Raw genomic sequence first — 21,473 nt, 5'->3', positions numbered from 1 at the left:
AGAATACTTATTGAAAGAAGACTCACAATGGTAGATTATTATGTCTGTATAAATAAATGTACCTATAAATACTGTATAACTATATAAATATCATTATAAATAGCTGTATAAATCTCATTATTGTCACTTTTTTCCAAAATGAGATTACAATTTTCGAAATAATTTAAATTGTATCATAAATTGCATTTTTGAATTAAGTATGGATATTTATAAACGTTTGATCCTTGTGTAATTGAGAAGACAAACGCAGCAGAGGACGACCACCAACACGCTGGATGGACGACATTAACCGAATATCCAAGAAATGGCAACAAGAAGCACAGAACCGTGAATAGTGGCGAAGAATGGGAGAGACCTATGTCCAGCAGTGGACAGAAGAGGTTGCCTGATGATGATAATGTGTAATAGTCTCCTTTATTTGGAACATACCCAAGCTCCCAATATCAATAACATTTAAATTATTCTTTTTAATAAACTAACCCGGCGAACTTCTTACCGCCTTAGAATTAAATAATGTGTCAAAGTTCAATCACTAATAAAAAAATATGAAAAAAAAAATTTAAGAAACGCTTTTCTTTAGTTACGAGTGACTAAAATTAAAAATAATATAAAAAAAATCAACTAAAAAACAAAAAATAAAAAAAATTCAAACTCGAAGGATTATTTGAAAAAACTGTTAGACAGATTGAATATACAAAAATCTCACACATTCGTTAAAAAATTGAAAAAATCTAACACATTCATTAAAGAAAAGCGTGGGGCGCGCCTTCATCGAATAAACGGTTGTCGCCCCAAGCTTTTCTTTAAGGTGAAACAGTAGCGATCAACAGGTAGCGAAAACCCGTTCCAAGATTGCGGCTGTAATTTTGAATATCTTTTCGAGATATTTGGCACACGTATTCGTAATATAATAAAGAATGGCGGTACAGAGCCCAATTTGAAAAATATATTAATATGTGGAAATTACTCTGTAATTAAATACAATATTAAAAAAACGAGCCTGTACCGCCATTAAGAAGAACAAAAAAATACACTTTCTTCAAATAAACTTTTTTATCCGATGCCTAGATTTTATGTCATGTTGGAACTACTAATGAAATAAAAAATTTTAGTAGTTCCAAAATGACACAAAATCTAGGCATCGGATAAAAAAGTTTATTTGAAGCAAGTGTATTTTTTTGTTCTTCTTAATGGCGGTACAGGCTCGTTTTTTTAATATTGTATTTAATTACAAAGTAATTTCCACATATTAATATATTTTTTAAATTTGGCCCTGTACCGCTATTCTTTATTATATTACGAATACGTGTGCCAAATATCTCGAAAAAATATTCAAAATTACAACCGCAATCTTGGAACGCGTTTTTGCTACCTGTTGATCGCTACTGTTTCCTCTTAACGAATGCGTTAGATTTTTTTCAATTTTTTAACGAATGTGTGAGATTTTTGTATATTTAATCTGTCTAACAGTTTTTTTCGAATAATCCTTCAAGTTTGAATTTTTTTTTTATTTTTTGCTTTTTAGTTGATTTTTTTATATTTTTAATTTTAGTCACACGTAACTAAAGAAAAGCGTTTCTTAAAAATTTGTTTTTCATATTTTTTTATTTTTTACTTTTTAGTCTTACACTTTTCAAACATTAAAATATATCATCATGTTTATTAAAATACACTAAGCACCAAAATTAACCACCATCTTAAAAATGGGACATATTTGATGTCTCGTATTTCCTAAACCTGTTGTCCAATTTGAGTGATTTTTTTAGTATATTATAGCTTTGTTTTTCAAGAATATCGATGTAATAATATTATTGCTAAAGACGTAAGTGTCATTTTATACCGGGTGTAACAATGATAGTGTGTTTTTTCCTCATAGTTTGGAACACCCTGAGGAAAATTCTAGCGTATATAAAATATTGAAATTAAAACTCAACTGTAGCCTTAGGTTTTCTTAACATTTTGCTTTTTGACTCATTCGCTTATATTGGATAATAAAAAAGTTAGGTACTTTAACAACTAGCAATGTTATTCATCAATACAGGGTGTTTCTAAATAAGTGCGACAAACTTTAAGGGGTAATTCTGCATGAAAAAATAATGACCGTTTGCTTTATAAACATATGTCCGCAAATGCTTTGTTTCCGAGATACGGGATGTTGAATTTTTTCTTACAAACTGACTATTTATTTATTGCTCTAAAACTGGTTGAGATATGCATATGAAATTTGGTAGGTTCTAAGAGGTAGTTATTGCGCATTTTTTGACATACAATTAAGAATTTGATATTCACCATTGGCGTGTATACGGGTATACGGGTATAAACATTTTAGATACATCCCGTATGCACGCCAATGGTGAATATAAAATTCTTAATTGTTTGTCAAAAATTAGCAATAACTACCTCTTAAGAACTACCAAATTTGATTTGCATATCTCAACCGGTTGTAGAGCAATAAATAAATCGTCAGTTTGTAAGAAAAAATTCAACATCCCGTATCTCGGAAACAAAGCATTTGCGGACATATTTTTATAAAGCAAACGGTCATTATTTTTTCATGCAGAATTACCCCATAAAGTTTGTCGCACTTATTTAGAAACACCCTGTATTGATAAGTAACATTGCTAGTTGTTAAAGTAAACCTAACTTTTTTATTGTCCCACATAAGCGAATGAATCAAAAAGCAAAATTTTAAGAAAGCCTAAGGCAACAGTTAAGTTTTAAGTTCAATATTTTATATACGCTAGAATATTCCACAGGGTGTTCCAAACTTCGAGGAAAAAACACACTATCATTATTACACCCGGTATACAATGACACTTACCTCTTTAGCAATAATATTATTACGTCGGTATTCTTGAAGAACAAAGCTATATTATACTAAAAAAATCACTCAAATCGGACAACAGGTTTAGGAAATATGAGTCATCAAAAATGTCCCATTTTTAAGGTGGTGCGTTAGTTTTGATGCTTAGTGTATATGGATCAAACATATGATGTACAAACATGAAAAGTAGTCGGAATCGGCAAAAAATTTGAAACTTTATTGTTTATTTATGAAGCATAACGTAAACAATTAACGTAAAAAGTGAAATTATGTATACATAGTTCATATAATTAGCTACAATCTATAAAAGCTTCAAGTTTCTTCATTGTAAAAAATAAGAGAATTTAAGCATTTTCCATTAAAATCGTTTTATTTAAACAATTAATAAACATAAAAAAAAATTATTGACTATTCGTGTATTGTTCCCACGAATGCATATGTTTGCAAATTTTTATTCATTTGCATTGAAGAAAAGGCAGTCAAATTAACGTCTAAAGATTTTACCCAAACGATTGAACTAAAGAAAAGCGTTTAAAAATTAACAGCTAACCAAAAAACAAATAATACCGTATACATGGCCTACTTTGCTCAGCAGATTTCAGTTTTATTTAAATATTTTTTTAGCACATATACAGTCGGAAAAATGAAAGAATAGGGCTTTTCATCGATTGTCATTTGTTTCGAGCTTCTGTCATGTGTCACATAATATTAATATATCTACGACATACGTCTTCGATTTGTATCATTGGTATTACCAATAACGTATGACGTAGATATATTAATATTATGTGACATGACAGAAGCTCGAAACAAATGACTGTGAATGAGAAGCCCTATACCCATGAACGATCACATCAATCACTTATTTTGTATTTGCTGTCTTTTTCTATAAATAACAAACGTTTGTTACAGAAAAAGACAGCAAATACAAAATAAGTGATTGATGTGATCGTTCATGGTTATAGGGCTTTTCATTCACAGTCATTTGTTTCGAGCTTCTGTCAAATGTCATATAATCCGTGTATATTAATATTACACACAGATTATACAACATATGACAGAAGCTCGAAACAAATGACAATCGATGAAAAGCCCTATTCTTTCATTTCTCCGACTGTATACGCTGTGAGCTCGTACGTAGAGGGGATATTTACAAATTGGCGAGCGCCAGTAGTGACAAGTCTGTAAACCTTTACCGGAAATTTGACATAAATGTCAAAATGATTAATTTAAAATTAAAATTAAAAACATTAATTATAAAAAATATTAGTTGGTCAAAGCTGTGGTATATATTTTTAACTTAAATATACTTACGTTTTAAATACTGAATTTAAGTTTTTTTAATGTTCCGTAATATGATTTTATGAATCAATCTATCAATCTTAGCGACATCTACACGATAATTGTGAAAGTGTCCGAAGTAAGAAATTCATATTTTATCAATAGAACGTCAAAATGATTGCCAAAATCTTAAAAAAATCGATTACAATTTAATTAATTTTTTGCGTTGTAAATATTAAGCGATAACAATTAAATAATCAATTTAAAAATTACCGGTGAAAGTTGAATTAGTAACCGCTAAGAGCGACACAAGCGAAGCTCAGAGCGTATAAATAATTACAAAAATTAGATTACATATAATAAAATGCAATAAAAAATTACAAAATAATACTCAAAAACATTCTGTACTAAAAAAGTTGCTTACTTTTACGTAAGAAATCCAAATCTGCAATAAAAACTGGGGGTTTCCATTTAACATTTTAAAGTTACCCCCACTTCACCTCCAGGGGATGAAGGGGGGTCGTGATTGCTGCCATTCGATAGATTTTTCAAAAATATTGAACACGTACTTTTTAGTTTTTCGGTGCTATGGTGTATTCCACGAATATACGACTGTTTTGGATTATCGCGACAACGAATATTTTAGTGTGCAACATAATAAGTACGAAAGTATTTTGCTCTAATAATTACTCCAATAAACAACAATATAATTTGCAATTTACTTTCGTTCTTCATATTTTGCACAGTAAAATATTCGTTGTCGGGATAATCCAAGAGGGTCGTATATTCGTGGAATGGGGTATATGTTCATTTCGCAAAATATTCTACCGTTCCGTTACAGTTTTCTGAATTTATTAATTTTCTGTGCAATTTTCTCTAATTTTCTTTTCATTATAACATTATACATTGCATTAGAAAACTATAAAAAAAAAGAATGAAATCGGTATAGTCGTTCTCGTGTTATGGCGCGACATAGTGAAATATGTAGATATCCATTTTTATATAATAGATTAATGAGATCATGCAATTAATTACTTTTAGAAGTTACCACTCACATGGAGCTCGCCAAAACAGCGTTTCTTTCAAATCTAGCTCAACTTATACCAATGCCCGATTGCAATCAGTCACCTCGTAATATGTACCAGTGTCAGATGGGTAAACAGACGATGGGTACACCTTGCCATACATGGGATTTACAATCAGAAACCAAACTCTACCGACTACAAACACCTGGAACTCCGCTATTTAGGCCCGTTCATCACGATAATATTTTGTTAGACGACTATGCAATGGGCACGAATGCTATCGTGGCTGTTATCAGTTATACTGTAAGTATTTAATAAATGGTTACGGTATAAGTCCAGATTCAGTGTTTTGACAGCTTTTAACTGTTTTTACAACTATAATCCCTCTTTAATGCTAGCTGCCAATTGTCTCGGTACGTGCAGAATAATGACGCAAAGTCAAAAGCATTTATAAATCTTCACGTTCTTTTTCTTCCACTTTGTAAGAAATTCTGCATGTTCATTGGCGGATTGGTATATAGGCTTGTTGGGTGGCTATTCCATTTAGACAAGGCGAAAACGGCGGGTTCGTTGGGAAAAATATTCCCATGATATTTTTTTGCATAATCATATTCGTGAGACATCCCAGAATAAGGTTCAAGAAGTCGCCCACGTGAAAAGTGGTCCAATTTTTTTTAACAATTTTTTTAATCAAATTGCAAAAATCAATATTTTTGGCTCGGACATTTTTTTTAGGTTTTTTGGACTATTCTGGACAAAAAAGGTCTCTTATAATTTTTCTGTAAAGTTGATCGTTTTCGAGATATAAGCAATTTAAAATTGAAAAATACGAAAAATGGCGATTTTCAAAGCTTAATAACTCGGTTAAAAGTTATTATTATGAAAGTCAGAAAGTGACTAGATCAAAGTTTAAAGTCTCCGCTACAAGATCCTGAAGAAATTTTTGTTATTATTTTATTACTGAGCTGTTATTTTTAAGTAATAATAATGGGCGCCATGCAAGTGTTAGGCGGTCTAAATGCTGAGTGCGAGAGAGATGCCATTCTGGCAGTCCAATTGTGCATCTTACTTGCACTCAAATTTACAGCCGCGTCAATACGATCTAACCGCTCATTGTTATTAATTAAAAATAACAGCTTAGTAATAAATTAATGACACAAATTTCTTCAGGATCATGTAGGGGGGACTTTATTCTTTGATTTAGTCACTTTCTGACTTTTTTTAACTGAGTTATTAAGTCTTAAAAATGTCCATTTTCGCGTTTTTCAAATTTTAAATTGCTTATAACTCGAAAACGATCAACTTTACAGAAAAATTATAAGAGACCTTTTTTGTCCAGAATCTAATTGTGTATATATAATAATAAATCTAATAATGCCCCCCCCCCTACATGATCTAAAAAATCTAAAAACAATTTGTGTGGGACAAAAATATTGATTTTTGCAATTTGATTAAAAAAATTGTTAAAAAAAAATTTGGACCACTTTTCACGTGGGCGACTTCTTGAACCTTATTCTGGGATGTCTCCCAGAATTATTTGTATTTGTATTCCCAAATCTCATGGGAATATTTTTCCCAACGAACCCGCCGTTTTCGCCTTGTCTAATGCTTTTTTTTTCTAGTTAGTGTCAATTTCGCAGACCATATTTCCTTTTGCAGACCATAAAATCATGTTCAATTTCTTTCGAAAAACGTTCACAGTGATCATTTTTTATTCTTCTTACAAGTGCCTGTGTTTCGTTTCTTATTATTTTATAATTATTGTATGCCTTTTGTGTCTTGGTTGACAGAATCTCTTTACATTTTTCCTTCAGTTCTCTACAATACCATGGAGTTCTTCGCCTTGGGAACGATTTATTTTTATGTATATTTCTTTAATCAAGAATTTTCTTGGCTGAGGCTAAGATATTAGACATAATCTTTCTGTGAGATATGTTTCTGCTTCAATTTAAAAATTAAAGCCAAAGAAACACTATATCGTGATTTACACTATATACTGTTCTTCTTTTATGTCTATTTGCAGAGAATCGTGTACACACATACCTATTCTAATTTCAATTTTATTACAATTTGGTACTAACTTCAAGTGCATTTTTTAGGGTTACGATATGGAAGACGCCATGATTATTAACAAAGCATCAGAAGAAAGGGGACTGGCCCATGGAATGATTTACAAATCAGAATTTGTCGAATTGGACCATGTAGATTCGTTTTTTGCTAGAGATCCAGATACAAAAAACACCAACTTATCAGCGTAATGTATCAGCAATTTAGTAATAACTTTGTCATAATATCAAGTTACTTAAGTCTTTACTTGGGCAAGATTTAATATCAGTGCTCGATATCTGCCTTTTATTTCTAAAATTCATATACACACAACCAAACTTATATGGAATCGTCTGATATTTTTTTTTTATTAAAGAAAATTTACCGCATCTACCAACAGGTTATTAGCGGCATTACTTGATAAACAAAGGTTAACAATGATTTTTAACAAATAACAAATAGCTAGATTTGGTACAAAAATATTGATTTAGATTAGATAGTAAGTCTTTTACTGGACAGTTTTCTCCTGATAAAGCTGGTAGAGTGTTCTATACGTAGGCGCGTTAGAACCGTTTGAATAAACCGTGAACTAGCACTTGTTTTCCACTGTCGTGTGTCTGGTTTTACTGATCTTAGATTAGATTTCGACAGAAACCATTCGCGTTGCCACTGACCAATCACTTTTTGTTAAAAGAAAAACGTTTTGAGATCATTACATACACACTCGAACACTAATTCAGAATTCCGCACTTAATGCTGCATTACGAGAAACTTCTGTCTGCCTCTTCCTTGCCGATAATTCCTATAATATGTGACGGGATCCATATAAATTTCGGAGTCGTGTTGTTTTCTTGTGCAATTTGTAGTTCAGTTTTTATTAGTTTCTCTAAAGGACTTTTAGGATACAGGTGCTGCATTGCAAGGAGAGAGTTGGGTGAGTCGGTGAGAAACAGAAATATTTGACAGGTTTGCATGTTTCAGGGCGCGATACAGAGCAAATAGTTCGTTGCAAGTAAAAAAGGAGAATATAAGCTGCTAATCTATGATGACTGTGATGTATCACTTTCTAATCCGGAGCTCACCTCTCCAAGATGAGCAAGTATTTTTTTTATTCAAGTTGGTCAGCCTTGTTTTTATTGATCTTTCTTTTAAGTATGGACGGATCTTCTTTAACATGTCACTGAGACCTCTCAAATCAGAAGTGTAGTCATTGATTGAGATTATGGGGTTCGATAAGCCAGCTATGCTCTCTAGGAGGAGGACTGATTGATCGCAGTTCAACGGAAATGGTGGTTCGTGATTATTGATGAAGGTTTTGGCAGGATATATCATGCCAAAAATGGATACATTGGAATGCGTTGTTTCTTCAAGTTTAGATGTCTTTGGCTTCTTTCGAGTTGCTGCAGGTTTTGGTACTACAAATGGGTTTTCTTGAAGTGTAATGTCGGTTTCTGGAGAGGCGACTTCACTTATAGAGCGTTTTAAATGAGTTTCTTTGTTTTCGGTCACTTCTGTATTTAGATTTGGTAATTTTGACTCAGTATGTTTTGAAAAGGTGCTTTGGTGTGATAATGTGGTTGGAGTTTGATTAGAGTGGGACGTTTCAGGTTGGTTAGTCGTACTGGTAAGGGTTTGCGTAGGAATTGATGCTGTTGCTGTTTCTGCAGCCGAATCGGCTACAGTTGTAGTATTTGAAGTTATAGAGCTTAGTGAAGTTTGTTGTGTCGCAGATATATTTGTAGGTTCGGTGCAGGCTGCTGCCACGTGTCCTGGTTTTTTGCATTTGAAGCAAACGTTTCCATCTTGAGAAAAGAATATTGTGTAGTTTGTGTTTTCGAATGCTATTGTTATGGCGCTTGGGATGGTTAAATTGTGAGGGCTAACATATACTTGCCGTCGAAAGCTTAGGATATGGCTGTACTCGGGAAGATTTGCGCCGATTTTTAGAAATGTTATGGGAGATACAAGATGTAGACCGATTTTTTGCAGTTCTTTTTCAAGAACATGGTGTGGAATGGACGGGCATACCTGTGACATAACAATTCTTTCGGCAGGTGTTATAAGTCGTCTAGCCTTTAAAAGTTCTCCTCGGATAATGATTTGGCCATGGTTATCTAAAAACTCATCTAGAATATTTTTGTTCGCAAGGTACATGCAAACTCGGTGGTTGGAAAGGCGGGAGGCAAAAATGATATTTTTAGGTTGAACAATGTTACCGAGAGGGATTAGGTAGTCATGAAGTGGAGTATTGTCGATGGCACTGAAGACTAGTGCTAGCTGTCTTGAAGAGAATTTAAATTGATTTGTCACTGCTGAGTAGCTTTTCGGTGAAATTTGGTTTTGTTGAGATTGTTGATCCATGCTTGCTTCGGTGGAGATCATTTTAGAAGAACTGGTATCACCCGCAAGAGTGAGTGCGGCCCTGTCCCCTATTGGGAACGGAATCCAGTTTTGTCAGTATAAATCGCAATAAAATTGAAAATGTGCTTAAAATGTTACTGGTATACATATACGGTCATTGTACATTATAATACAATAAAACATTTACTATTTCAAAAATTTACGTGTATATAATATACCGTGTATCACTTACTGCTTTTTTGTATGTACCACTTTCACAAAAACTTAACTTAGCTATATATAAATAAACTTTTATTTATATTTACTTGTTGAAACGACAAATTTTCTGCTAATTGCTTTTTGATAACTAGGTACTTAGCTCGTCTTCGATACGATGTTAACGGTACAAAGGTTCAAACTCGAATCCTCGTCTGATATTTCTTATTATTTCGTGCGAATTTAAAAAAAACGAACACACGATGTCAAACAATGTTGATTTTAAAGCAAGTTAATAACAAATACATAACAATTAAATAAAACAATAAAGTATTTAAAAAACAAATTGAAACTAGTTGTTTTAAATTCAATAGCATAAACATTTTTATTGTAAAACGAATAATGTTTAAATTGTTTTTATTTAATTTTTTTTTGTTTTTTTGGTAGTCATTGTTGTCACCTCTAGTCCACATGCAAGCTTCAGTTTGTGTGGGCACGCCCCTAATCAAATTATCAACATTTTGTTGTGGTAGGTTGCTCCATTCTTCAAGAGCAGCTTGTACTAGCCTTGCGTTGTTTTGTGGATTATCCCGGCGAGCTATAATTTTTCTTTTAAGCATATTCCACAAATACTCTATAGGTTTAAGCTCGGATGAGCAAGCAGACCACTCCAAACAAGGATACCTTCTGCTTCAATGATGTCTCTAGTCACTCTAATGGTATGTGAAGCATGCATTATCATGCATGAAATTTAATTTTTTTCCTGTTGCACCTCTCCAGAGCCTAACAACAGGTTATCAACATACCTGTGAGCAGTTAAAGTTGATTGGACGAAAATTAAAGGAGTTTTTTTACGGATCACAATTCCCCTCCAGAACATTACACTTCCCCTTTTATATTTGTGAACAGATCTGACAGTTTTCGTTCTTGCTTGTCTTCCTCGACCTCTAAGTACACGATTTCGTGTGTCATCTGATTTTACACAAATCCTGACTTTTTCTGAAATTAACACATTTTTTCAATTCTAAATGTTCCAGTTTTGGTGGTGAAGACATCAATTTAGGCGATCAATCTTGTGCTGCCGGTATAACTCGGGAATCCATAACTGTCTCCTGCTGTATATTTCTTGGTACGAACTCTTCTTCTTATTGTTTCAAATGAAACAGTTACACCTGTAGCTTCCAAGAGCTGCCTTTTGAGCTGCATGTGAGAAATGGTTGGGTGTCTTCCAGCTGATTGGACAATTAAACGATCGTGGCGAGCCGTTATTACTTTTTGGCGACTTTCCCTTGCTTTTTTTGAGCTTTCCTAGTTTCTGTTACCTAGCATAGGCTTTGGACAGAACGGGTACCACTAGTGGTACCCGGCACTCAAATTTATCTGTTTGTCCTTTGTTAAGTGTATTCGTAGTTATATCGATGGGTTTTTGACAAAACATCGTAACCGACAAAGCGCACATTTTACAGGAGACGACTTTTTCTTCTACCGACTTTTTGGTTAATATAATTAAAATTTTGAAACTGTGATCAATTAGTACATAAAAAAAATATTAATTTAAGAAAAAGAACTGTAATATAACATTCTTTTATTAAATTATGTAACATACGATACTTTGTCAGACCTTTTCTGTGTAAATTTTAGTTGAAGCTTGTCGCTTAAGATAATCATACGATAGTTTCAAGGTATCAATCTATAAATGAATATTCATAAATAACGTAAGTATCTTAACAGAAAAAATATTAATAATAAAAATCGACAAAGAAAAATAAAATTTAATACGTATGTTAATCTGTGACACTATACTAAATGATGTACTATTCAAAAAAATTTCATAAATTTAATTCAAATGATACGACGTCCCAAAAAATGTAATTTTTGAGAAATTCGTAGTTTTACAGAACTACTACCACCTTAAGAGGGTATTACTCAAGTTTGAACAGATATTACAATTTGATAGGTGTTTTTTAAAGCTTAAGATGTAATCTTTAAAATGCACTAAACTATTTTGCTTTAGACATGAAATAAACAACTTTTTTTTGAGAAAATTAAGAAATATAAAAAAAAATGTAATACAATAATCCAAAAATATCAGTTAAAAAACTGTTTGTAGAAAGTCATCAAAACCTTTTTCTGTACAACTTACCTAAAATACATTTAATAACAAGCTTTTTTTTGAGCTCTTATACAGTATGTCTGCGTAACTTGGAACCTATTGATAACTTTTTATTATCAGTTTAAAAAAAACTATCAGATATTAAATTTTATTAATTTCATACGAGGTATGTCAAAAAATATGAATATTGTTCAAGAGTAAAGTAGCTTTATCCATATCGAAAATTGTTAATAAAAAAAGTTGTTTGCAATTAAAAACTATGTTTCAATATTCGTTCTATATTGACTCCCTTACAGTTGTTTCAGGTTTCAGTGAACTTACTACAAGTTGATATATTTTTGTTGCAAATATAATATTTATGATATTTGCACAAGAACTACTAACAAACATAGGTTATATCATTAATTAGTCCACCAATTAGTAATCACCAAATTAGTAAATTAGACTTAAAATTCTATTAACCCTCGTGAGGCGGTACTTAGATTCTTACGTAAACAACGGTCCGGGGTGAATTTGCACCCCATCTGTATATCCATTTTTTTATATGTGAATGTCGGGAAAATTAATTTGAAAGATAATTAGGACTTATGTATTATAGTACGAAACAAAATTTTACTAAAAAAGTACTCATTTCTTCTTAAAAAAAATTATTATCGTCGAAAGACATACACATGAAATTTTTCACAGAATGAGCAACACAAAGTTTTTACACACAATACAGTTATGCCGGGGCTTTCGGTCTTTTTTCTCTGACATAATTATTAACACCCACCTTGTCCTGTAGCTCCGTTAGCTCCAGGTGGAACATCAGAAACGTCCAATTCGGGATATGAAATTTTCATCATTTGCACCCAAAAGTCATATTTTCAAAAAAGCACGTAAACGCAAAGAGTTTTAAATGCTGTAATGGGTGGAATACGTTTAGAATTGAATTTAATACGAATAAAAGATGGACAAAAATAAAAAATATATATTAAAAAAGATAGGTGAGAAAAACGAGGTCTGGGATGCAGCTGCACCCCGCACCGCCTTACGAGGGTTAAAAAAACAATAAACCATAAAAACAAGTATTAAAAACTTACCGCATCTATTGAATAAGAGGATACATCAAAACTACCACTATTTTCGTTTTAAATTGTTCTAGCGAAATAAAATATTTGCACTGACTGAGTTCTAACACATTTAAGATAACACTGAGTAAGAGTAATCCTCCTACCTAACGGTCATTTTGGTCATTGAATCTTATCGTAAGCGGCAAAACATGCAAACGTAACCGACAAGATTTATGGCGCTTACTATAATCTGTCGGTACTACCTTGCCGTTTACGATACCAAAGGCACAAAATGAGCTTGAAATGCGGTGGTTACGATAAAAATTAAATTCAATTTTAGACACGTAGGATGTTATTATGGGAAAAATAATTTTGAATTAGCTGTAAACTATTGTAAGGAACCATTTAAGATAAAAATCCCATTTTCGGAAAATTGATGCTTACGATGTTTTGTCAAAAATTCGTCGATATGTTAATTTAAGTTGCCACCAAAATATTTTCATAATAAATGACATTCGAGGATACCTTCATTTTATTGACGAAATGCCCCTGAAGATGCTCTAGATAGCGAAAGTATACTTGGGCAAGATTAAATAAATTCAGTGCTCGATATCTGCCTTTGACTTTGTAAAATTCATATATTCGAGAATTCAACCATTTCCTATTTTTAAAAATGTCTAGATGTTCTTGCCGGCGCTGGGATTTGAACCCCGGTCTACCTGCATGGCAGTCAGGCATACTACGGCCTGAGTTACTCCGGCCATCGTTAAATTTAAAGAGGTGAACATACTGAATAGTAGGTATAATAAAAGTATAATAGATTAAAATTAATTAATTTCTACCTGGACCTAAAACTTATTACTCCATTAAAATACTTATGATTTTGTAATAAGCTTAAGATTAAGTATCCACAAGGAAGAATTTCCTTAAGATTAAGGTTTCGTAAAATATCCTGAATGGTACTATACATAGATATATAATACTCTAGGTTGCGCCCTGCGATCTTAAAATGGGTGACGGTTGCGACAGAGATAAATGAGCCTATTTGGTCGGTAGTCTCTTTTTAATTTAAGGGGAATATCGACGACGTGAATATCCCACTTTATCGAGTAATATGTGTTGACAGTTGGAGCGGGTGGTGACGGGAAATGGTCTTTGGTCTTCGGACGTGGATAATCGTGGTTCGAATCCCATACCAACTTTACTTTTTTTATTTTTATTTAATCAATATTGCGTTTATTAGATATTTTTACATCTGAAAAATGGACCTTAGTAAATCTAGCAGAAAATAAATGTATGTATAGTAAGTTAATGTTGGAATACATAATTTGTGAACTGCATAGTAAAATAAAAGGCATTCGTTATTAATATAAATTCGTCCTTATTCGAATGATGTGAATGTTTGTTTTGCTTCTACTTTTTTAAAAAATTGTAACAATAGTTTCATAAATAAAAATAATGTCTAATTACTTATAATTGAATCGGTCATTTCAAAAACAGCAAAGTCCACAATTTTCAGAAACTAACTTTTTGAGAGGAATAGACTCATTTAAGATAAACGTTGTGTGCAAAAACGACACCAGTCCAGTAAAAACATTAGGAACAAAACTACAATATAACTCTGAATTTTGATGTCATCCATTTCATCCATCTTTCGACTATATAATAGTTAGTTTTCTTTGCTCTTCTGTAAAATTACGAATATGTGACTCATGTTGTTTTTGAAATGACCGATTCAATTAATAAATCGATGGTACATTATGTTGATATTAATTATTGGTAATTTTTTACGAATATTTTTAACAATTACTTTATACTATTCTACAATTAACTTATTAAAAAAATAACATTGGCTTTTATATTTTTAAAAATCTATAGGTACCTACACAGTTTTTCTTATTTGTTATATATTTCTTTGCATAGATTTACTTTAGAGATGTAATAATATCTAATAAACGCAATATTGATTAAATAAAAAATAAAAAAAGTAAAGATTGGTATGGGATTCGAACCAGGATTATCCACGTCCGAAGACAAACGACCAGTTCTCGTCGCCATCCGCTCGAACTGTCAAACCATCTAAAATACTCGATAACAGAGTAGGATAGTGACGTCGTCGATACTCCCCTTGAATTAGAAAGAGACTACCGACCAAATAGGCTCATTTATCTCTGTCGCAACGGTCACCCATTTTAAGATCGTAAGGCGCAATCTAGAGTATTATATATCTATGGTACTATACATAAGAATGATTGGCCTCACCGTGGCCAAATAAATCCAACCTAGATTTTTCGGTTGCAGATCCAATTTGGCTTTAAAAACTATCTTCCACAACCATAAGGTTGCAGTGGACCTTTTGACAGTTGTTAATTTGACAACGCCAGCAATTACTCTCATTGAATTATTTAGTTGGACGTCTAATTTTTTGTGTATGCTAAGTCAGACTGAGGAAAAGTATTCCGCTGACGAGAAGACTAGGCCCACGGTAGATGATCGTAGGGTAGATGCTGATTATTGCTGATGTTCCTCATTTTGTGTCGCATAGTTTCTGGATGAAGTTGTTTCTGGATTTAAATTTTCCGCTATTTTGTCAGATACGTATTTGAAAGATAAGGTTCTATCGACGGTCAGTCCTAGGTACTCTGGTATTTTATTCTAGGGGAGTGTGGTGTTTTCGAATTGTATTAATTATTCTTCCTACAAGCTTTTTATTAGTAGAACCTGGAAACCTCTATTTTCGTATGTTTCATGAAGTTGCAGTCTCCATTTAGGAAAGTACTTTCTCACCGTGTCTAAATCTTTCGTACGATTTGGTCAATTTCTTCTAATTTTTAACTTGTTGTAAGGACCCGGTTATCGGCGTAGCTAAACTTTCTCGATATGGTTCTCGGTATGTCTGCGATGTACAGGCTAAAGAGCAGAGGAACTAGTAGACAAGTGGTGACAAGACAGTGATAAACAAGGCTACCAAATATTTGACATATGTCTTCAGGAATATTTTGAGTTGTTTATTAAATAATATTGATAGTGTATTTGAATAATAATTGATATAAGACGTGTAATTAATAAAATGTTATTTATTCAAATATTGAATGGGTTGCATATGTGAGTCCATATTAAATATAGTAATGAAACACAGACCTACTCACAATCATTTAATTATACTTTGACGACCGGTTTCGATCTCTACAATATACAGATCATCTTCAGGTCGGCGTTACAAGTAGTTAAATGCTACAATAAGAGAAAACTTGTGTTAGAACAGTGTCTGATTGAAAAGATGTTAATAGAAAGCCAAATTTAAAAATTTTAAAAAAATTTTAAAAAATTTTATAAAAATTTTTTAGAAATAAAGGTTTGCAACTATTGACATTTCAGAATATTGGTATATACAAAGGCACACCTATGAGTAAAAATGCTCATAGGCATGTATGTGCAAATGGGTGCATACAGTTTGTGAATTTGTTGAGATTAAAATTTTTTAACCATTAAAAAACAAAATAAACATAAGCTGACTTAAATATGCTTCCAAATTCAAAGTAGTAATAATAAAAGAGATAGTAATATTGTTCTAATCTACTTACATGCCGTTACAAGGATTGCGTTGCAACTTAGTTGTTGTCATATTAGTACGTCCAAATTATGCTAATTGGTTTGTTGGGATAGTGATAGGGTAAGCAGACATGTTACGTAGGTTAAAACACAGTAAGATTTCGAATTTGGAATGGATCCTGAAGGAAGATGCGTATGTGAAACGGGTGATGTTTTGTTCGAATGGAGAAAGACAATGCTCCAGGGGTTGCGTATTAATTGTAGCAAAGTATGAAATGTTATTCTAGACTCTTGTACAAATGTGATGGTCTTAGCTCGTAGATGTTATACGATGCGGGCAGAGGTCAAAGCATAGGAAATGACAAATAGGAAATTGTTGTAATAAATTAATCTAATTTAAGATGAGTTGTTCTCAGTAACTTAACTGAGGGATGTCATAAGTATAATAATAACATTATAATATTATGAAGTAGTAAGTGCCATACACTGTGAAACTATGAAGTGTATAGAAATTAAAAGATTCATTCCAAATTCGAAATCTTACTGTGTTTTAACCTACGTAACATGTCTGTTTACCCTATCACTATCCCAACAAACCAATTAGCATAATTTGGACGTACTAATATGACAACAACTAAGTTGCAACGCAATCCTTGTAACGGCATGTAAGTAGATTAGAACAATATTACTATCTCTTTTATTATTACTACTTTGAATTTGGAAGCATATTTAAGTCAGCTTATGTTTATTTTGTTTTTTAATGGTTAAAAAATTTTAATCTCAACAAATTCACAAACTGTATGCACCCATTTGCACATACATGCCTATGAGCATTTTTACTCATAGGTGTGCCTTTGTATATACCAATATTCTGAAATGTCAATAGTTGCAAACCTTTATTTCTAAAAAAATTTTATAAAATTTTTTTAAAATTTTTAAATTTGGCTTTCTATTAACATCTCTTCAATCAGACACTGTTCTAACACAAGTTTTCTCTTATTGTAGCATTTAACTACTTGTAACGCCGACCTGAAGATGATCTGTATATTGTAGAGATCGAAACCGGTCCTCAAAGTATAATTAAATGATTGTGAGTAGGTCTGTGTTTCATTACTATATTTAAAATGTTATTTATTGTTTACTATTTATAGAAGATCCAAGGACAGAATACATCAGGGTATATTCTGTTATCCAAGTATTTTGTTGTTAAAGATGTTCATAATTTATCTAATCGTTCCATAGTAACAATATATTATTAAAGTCACTTTATCACTTTTTCTCTTTTCTCGATTATTAGTTTTATTGTATAGTATATACATTATTGTAATCAGTGAATACATAGTTATCATAATCGCTGAAATCATAATTTAAGCGATTATACAAGTAATGGTTATCCAAGAACATTCAAAAACTGAACGAAATTGCCATCTCTATGTTAATGATGACAATGTTATTAGTTATTATTAACCAATGTTTACATCTCCATACCAGTGATAATAAAGAAAAAAAAGTAGGGATAGCCGTAAAATATTTGCGCCTACGCTCTTAACCTATAATCCTATTTAGGTACTTTTTCTATCTTGTTTGTGAAAATATTGTACGATGTACTTATTAAAACATTCTTTTAGCTTATTGGATTCTGATGGTTTACCATTCATCGGTAGAAAAATGGCAGAAAACGAACCTCTGTATTGTTTTTTTGATGCTGATCGGTCAATGTACGTAGTTAAACAATTTAAAGGCAAAGAAGAATGTTATGTACATAGTGTCAAGTTATGCGCAAACTTTGGACAAAAAAAGGCCAAGAAGCTAGCTTGTTTTACATATCGAGTACCAGTAAGTAAATTCGTATAGAGTTCTTAAATCATTTTATTATCCTTTTATTACCCTTCCTTTTTCTCTTTCCTCTAAATCATCTCAAGTTTATTACCTACCAATTTCCTTTTTATTACTAGATACGTCTTCCTCTTTATTACAGGGATTAGGTATTTGCTATAATATAGTTGTTCCATTTTATCTTTGCCCATGCGTCACGATTCATTTTAAAACAAATTAAATCAAAACATAAAGTGAAACGTTCGCCGATTTGTGTAGTATATATAGTATAGACGTATAGAGTATACAAAATGTATATACTGTTATGCTCTGTATTTCTCTCTTGTTATGAGATTGTTCAGCAAATTCTTATTTTGATTAATTACTTAATTATTTTAATTATTACTTATGTAAAACAAAACCAAAATTAAATTAAATTTTCTAATAAATTTTATTCTCGGGGCTATTTTAATTTTAATGCCTTACCTTCGGTTTGTGGCTTCTAGGTATCTCTAGTTGCTTACTTCATCCAGGGACAAAACAGGGAAATTAAACACACTCGATAAATGTTATAAATATTTTGTATTTATCCAATATACCGTAAATATAAGATTTAAAAATTATACTAAAATTTACTTCTGTTGCAACTATTTCTCATCTAATAAATTAAGCTTTAATTCTGATATCTTCTTTGTTTTAACAAAAATTTTATTTAAATAATTTGTTAGACTATTCTTTAAAAAATTACTAAAATTTACTTTTCTCCTTTGGAATTGATTACTTAATTCTTCTTTAAATTTTGGAATGACTAAATTATGCTATAGAACTGCTCAATACAAAAATAAACAAATATGGTGTGGATATAAAACAAACTCTCTCCGTTTCACAAAAATTCTGACTAACCTTTTGTTTCTTCTTCACTTCTTCATGGATTGCGTAGTCCTCGATTCTCCACACGTGCTCCTAGGATGTAGCGAAAGGTCCTTCTCGTCCAAACTGCTTCACCAACAAACAAACAACGGGACTCGCTCGAAATCTCTATTCAGTTTTCTCTTTGTTCGATATCTTGTGCAAATTGATACCCACCGGCTACTCGTTCTAGACAGAAAACAGAAATCTCCTCGTACATAAGGAAAATTAACTTCTCAACTCGGTCAACGATTTCGTTTGACCACGATTGCTCGCAAAGACCAATTTCACCACTTTACACCGACTTCTCACTTTAAAAAAAACTGAACTGTACTCTCCAGATATTTATTACACAGTGACCATTTTTTCTCTCCTCAAAATCAGACTCAACACTCTCATCCCCACTATCTATCTTTCTCCGCCAATCACAAACATTCTCTCTACCCACTACATCCATATTTTCATTTCTTAAGAACCAATTTATTTTGTATACAACTTTTCCATTTTGTTAAATTCTAGGAGACACCAAATTACTTTCGTTGTTTCAAAATGCTAAACAAAAAGCCTCATATTCTAAACTTAATAAATTTGCTTACTGCCTATCCTTCTAAGAAACATTTATAAAACGCCATTGTTCATTCCACAGCAAAATAAATGTACTTTCTAATTTTTACCGCACCATTGTTTGAGTCCGTTCCGAGAGCCATTAACAAATCACGTTAACGATTTCACTTTCCGCGAAAACATTGTTTACTAACTAAATTATAATATTTACAATTTTTGGTCATATACAGGGCGATGAAAGTCTATTATCTCGTGGTCTCTGATATAAATTTATTTTCTAAATTTTTCCCAAAAATAATTATACAACAATACACATCGACGTTCGTTTCACTTTATGTTTTGACTTAATTTGTTTGAAAATTAATCGAGACGCATGGGAAAAGTTAGAGTGGAAGAACTATAACTCCGTATGACAATATGTCCGTATGGCCAATGACATTATTAAAAATGAGCACCAAGAGGTCAATCTCAAAATTTTCTAATTTACTCAAAAGACTATCGCTTTGGCTTACTGATGCTTGACCTGATGAAGGATCGTCTATAACTTGTTGGTAGACTTGTTTTAGAGAATCCCACTGGCTGTGTATCATTTTAAGTATTTTGGAATTAGATGACTTGTTCCATTTTATTTATAATGTTAAACCATCCTCTAACTTCTTCTTCTTCTTCTTCTTCTTCTCGTAGCATTACAACTCGGGGTGGATCTTGGCTGACTGCACAACTCGCTTCCATCTCGGCCATCCACGTTAGTTGGGTCAGTGGGTACTCCCATTGTTCTTAAATCTGACCATATATTGTCTTTCCATCGCATGCGTGGGCGTCTTAAGGCCTTCCTCCCAGATTAGCCTAGCAAGGCGGTTATTAGGGAGTCTATGGACATGGCTTAGACGTTGGGATTTAATTGCTTGGACTACGTCGCTCGTACTATACATCTGCTTGACCTCAACATTTGTTCTCATTCGGTATTGGTTGCTATTAGGGTCGTGATAGCAAAGCATCTAAGTTTCCTTTTCATTGCTTTGGTCAGAGTCGACGTCTCCCACCCATACATGAACACCGGTCTAATCACTGTTTTATACAGGGTAGCGAGAAAGTATGGAAACACGGTCATTTCTCGGAAACCGCTGGAACGATTTTAATAGATTTTTGTTTGAAAATTTTGATTCTGACCATTTTGACCATTCTCTTCGTCTTTGCCTGTCCCATCTGACTACATCTTGCACGCCACATTGTTCCCTGATGATGTTGTTTCGTATTCTATCTCTTCTTGTCTTCCCTGCTATTGCTCTTAGTGTCTTCATTTCGGCTGTTCGTAGCATGCTTTTGGTTTTATTGGTGTCTTCTCTTGATTCAGTGCCATAGGTCATAACAGGTCTGATGCAAGTTTTATAAATTCTAACTTTGCTGTCCATTCTCATATATGGGTTATTCCAGACCACATCTCTCAAACATCCGGACAAGACAGCGGCCTTGTTAATTTGTCCTCTTAGGTCTCTGGCTGGGTCATGATAACTTGATAACTCTACACCTAGATATTTGAACTGGTTTAGCTGTTCTATGGGTTTCCCCTCTACCACGAGCTTGCATCTAATTGGGTCTTTCGCAATGGTAATGCATTTTGTTTTCTGCATGGATATGTTCATGTTGAGTCATCGACATGCTTGATAGAATCGATAAAGTTGTCTTTGTAGGTCATCCTCGTCCTCTGCAATCAGGGCTGCATCATCCGTATAGCA

General features: G+C 32.7%; 1 protein-coding gene across 2 annotated transcripts in view; it reads left to right on the top strand.

Annotated features, from left to right (window-relative positions):
- LOC114330230 (DNA-directed RNA polymerase I subunit RPA2) overlaps positions 1 to 21,473 on the top strand; it is a 178,156-nt gene that overhangs the window by 132,480 nt on the left and 24,203 nt on the right. For both annotated transcript variants that reach the window (XM_050641658.1, XM_050641649.1), the window contains exons 9-11: positions 5,147 to 5,433; positions 7,230 to 7,384; positions 18,078 to 18,285. In XM_050641658.1, the coding sequence (XP_050497615.1) occupies positions 5,147 to 5,433; positions 7,230 to 7,384; positions 18,078 to 18,285 (650 nt within the window). The remainder of the gene's footprint in view (positions 1 to 5,146; positions 5,434 to 7,229; positions 7,385 to 18,077; positions 18,286 to 21,473) is intronic.

Source organism: Diabrotica virgifera, chromosome 1, assembly GCF_917563875.1.
Source record: "Diabrotica virgifera virgifera chromosome 1, PGI_DIABVI_V3a".
NCBI classification, from domain to species: Eukaryota; Metazoa; Arthropoda; class Insecta; order Coleoptera; family Chrysomelidae; genus Diabrotica; species Diabrotica virgifera.
Note: the sequence above shows the minus strand (reverse complement) of the source record. Positions and strands in the feature narration are given on the sequence as shown.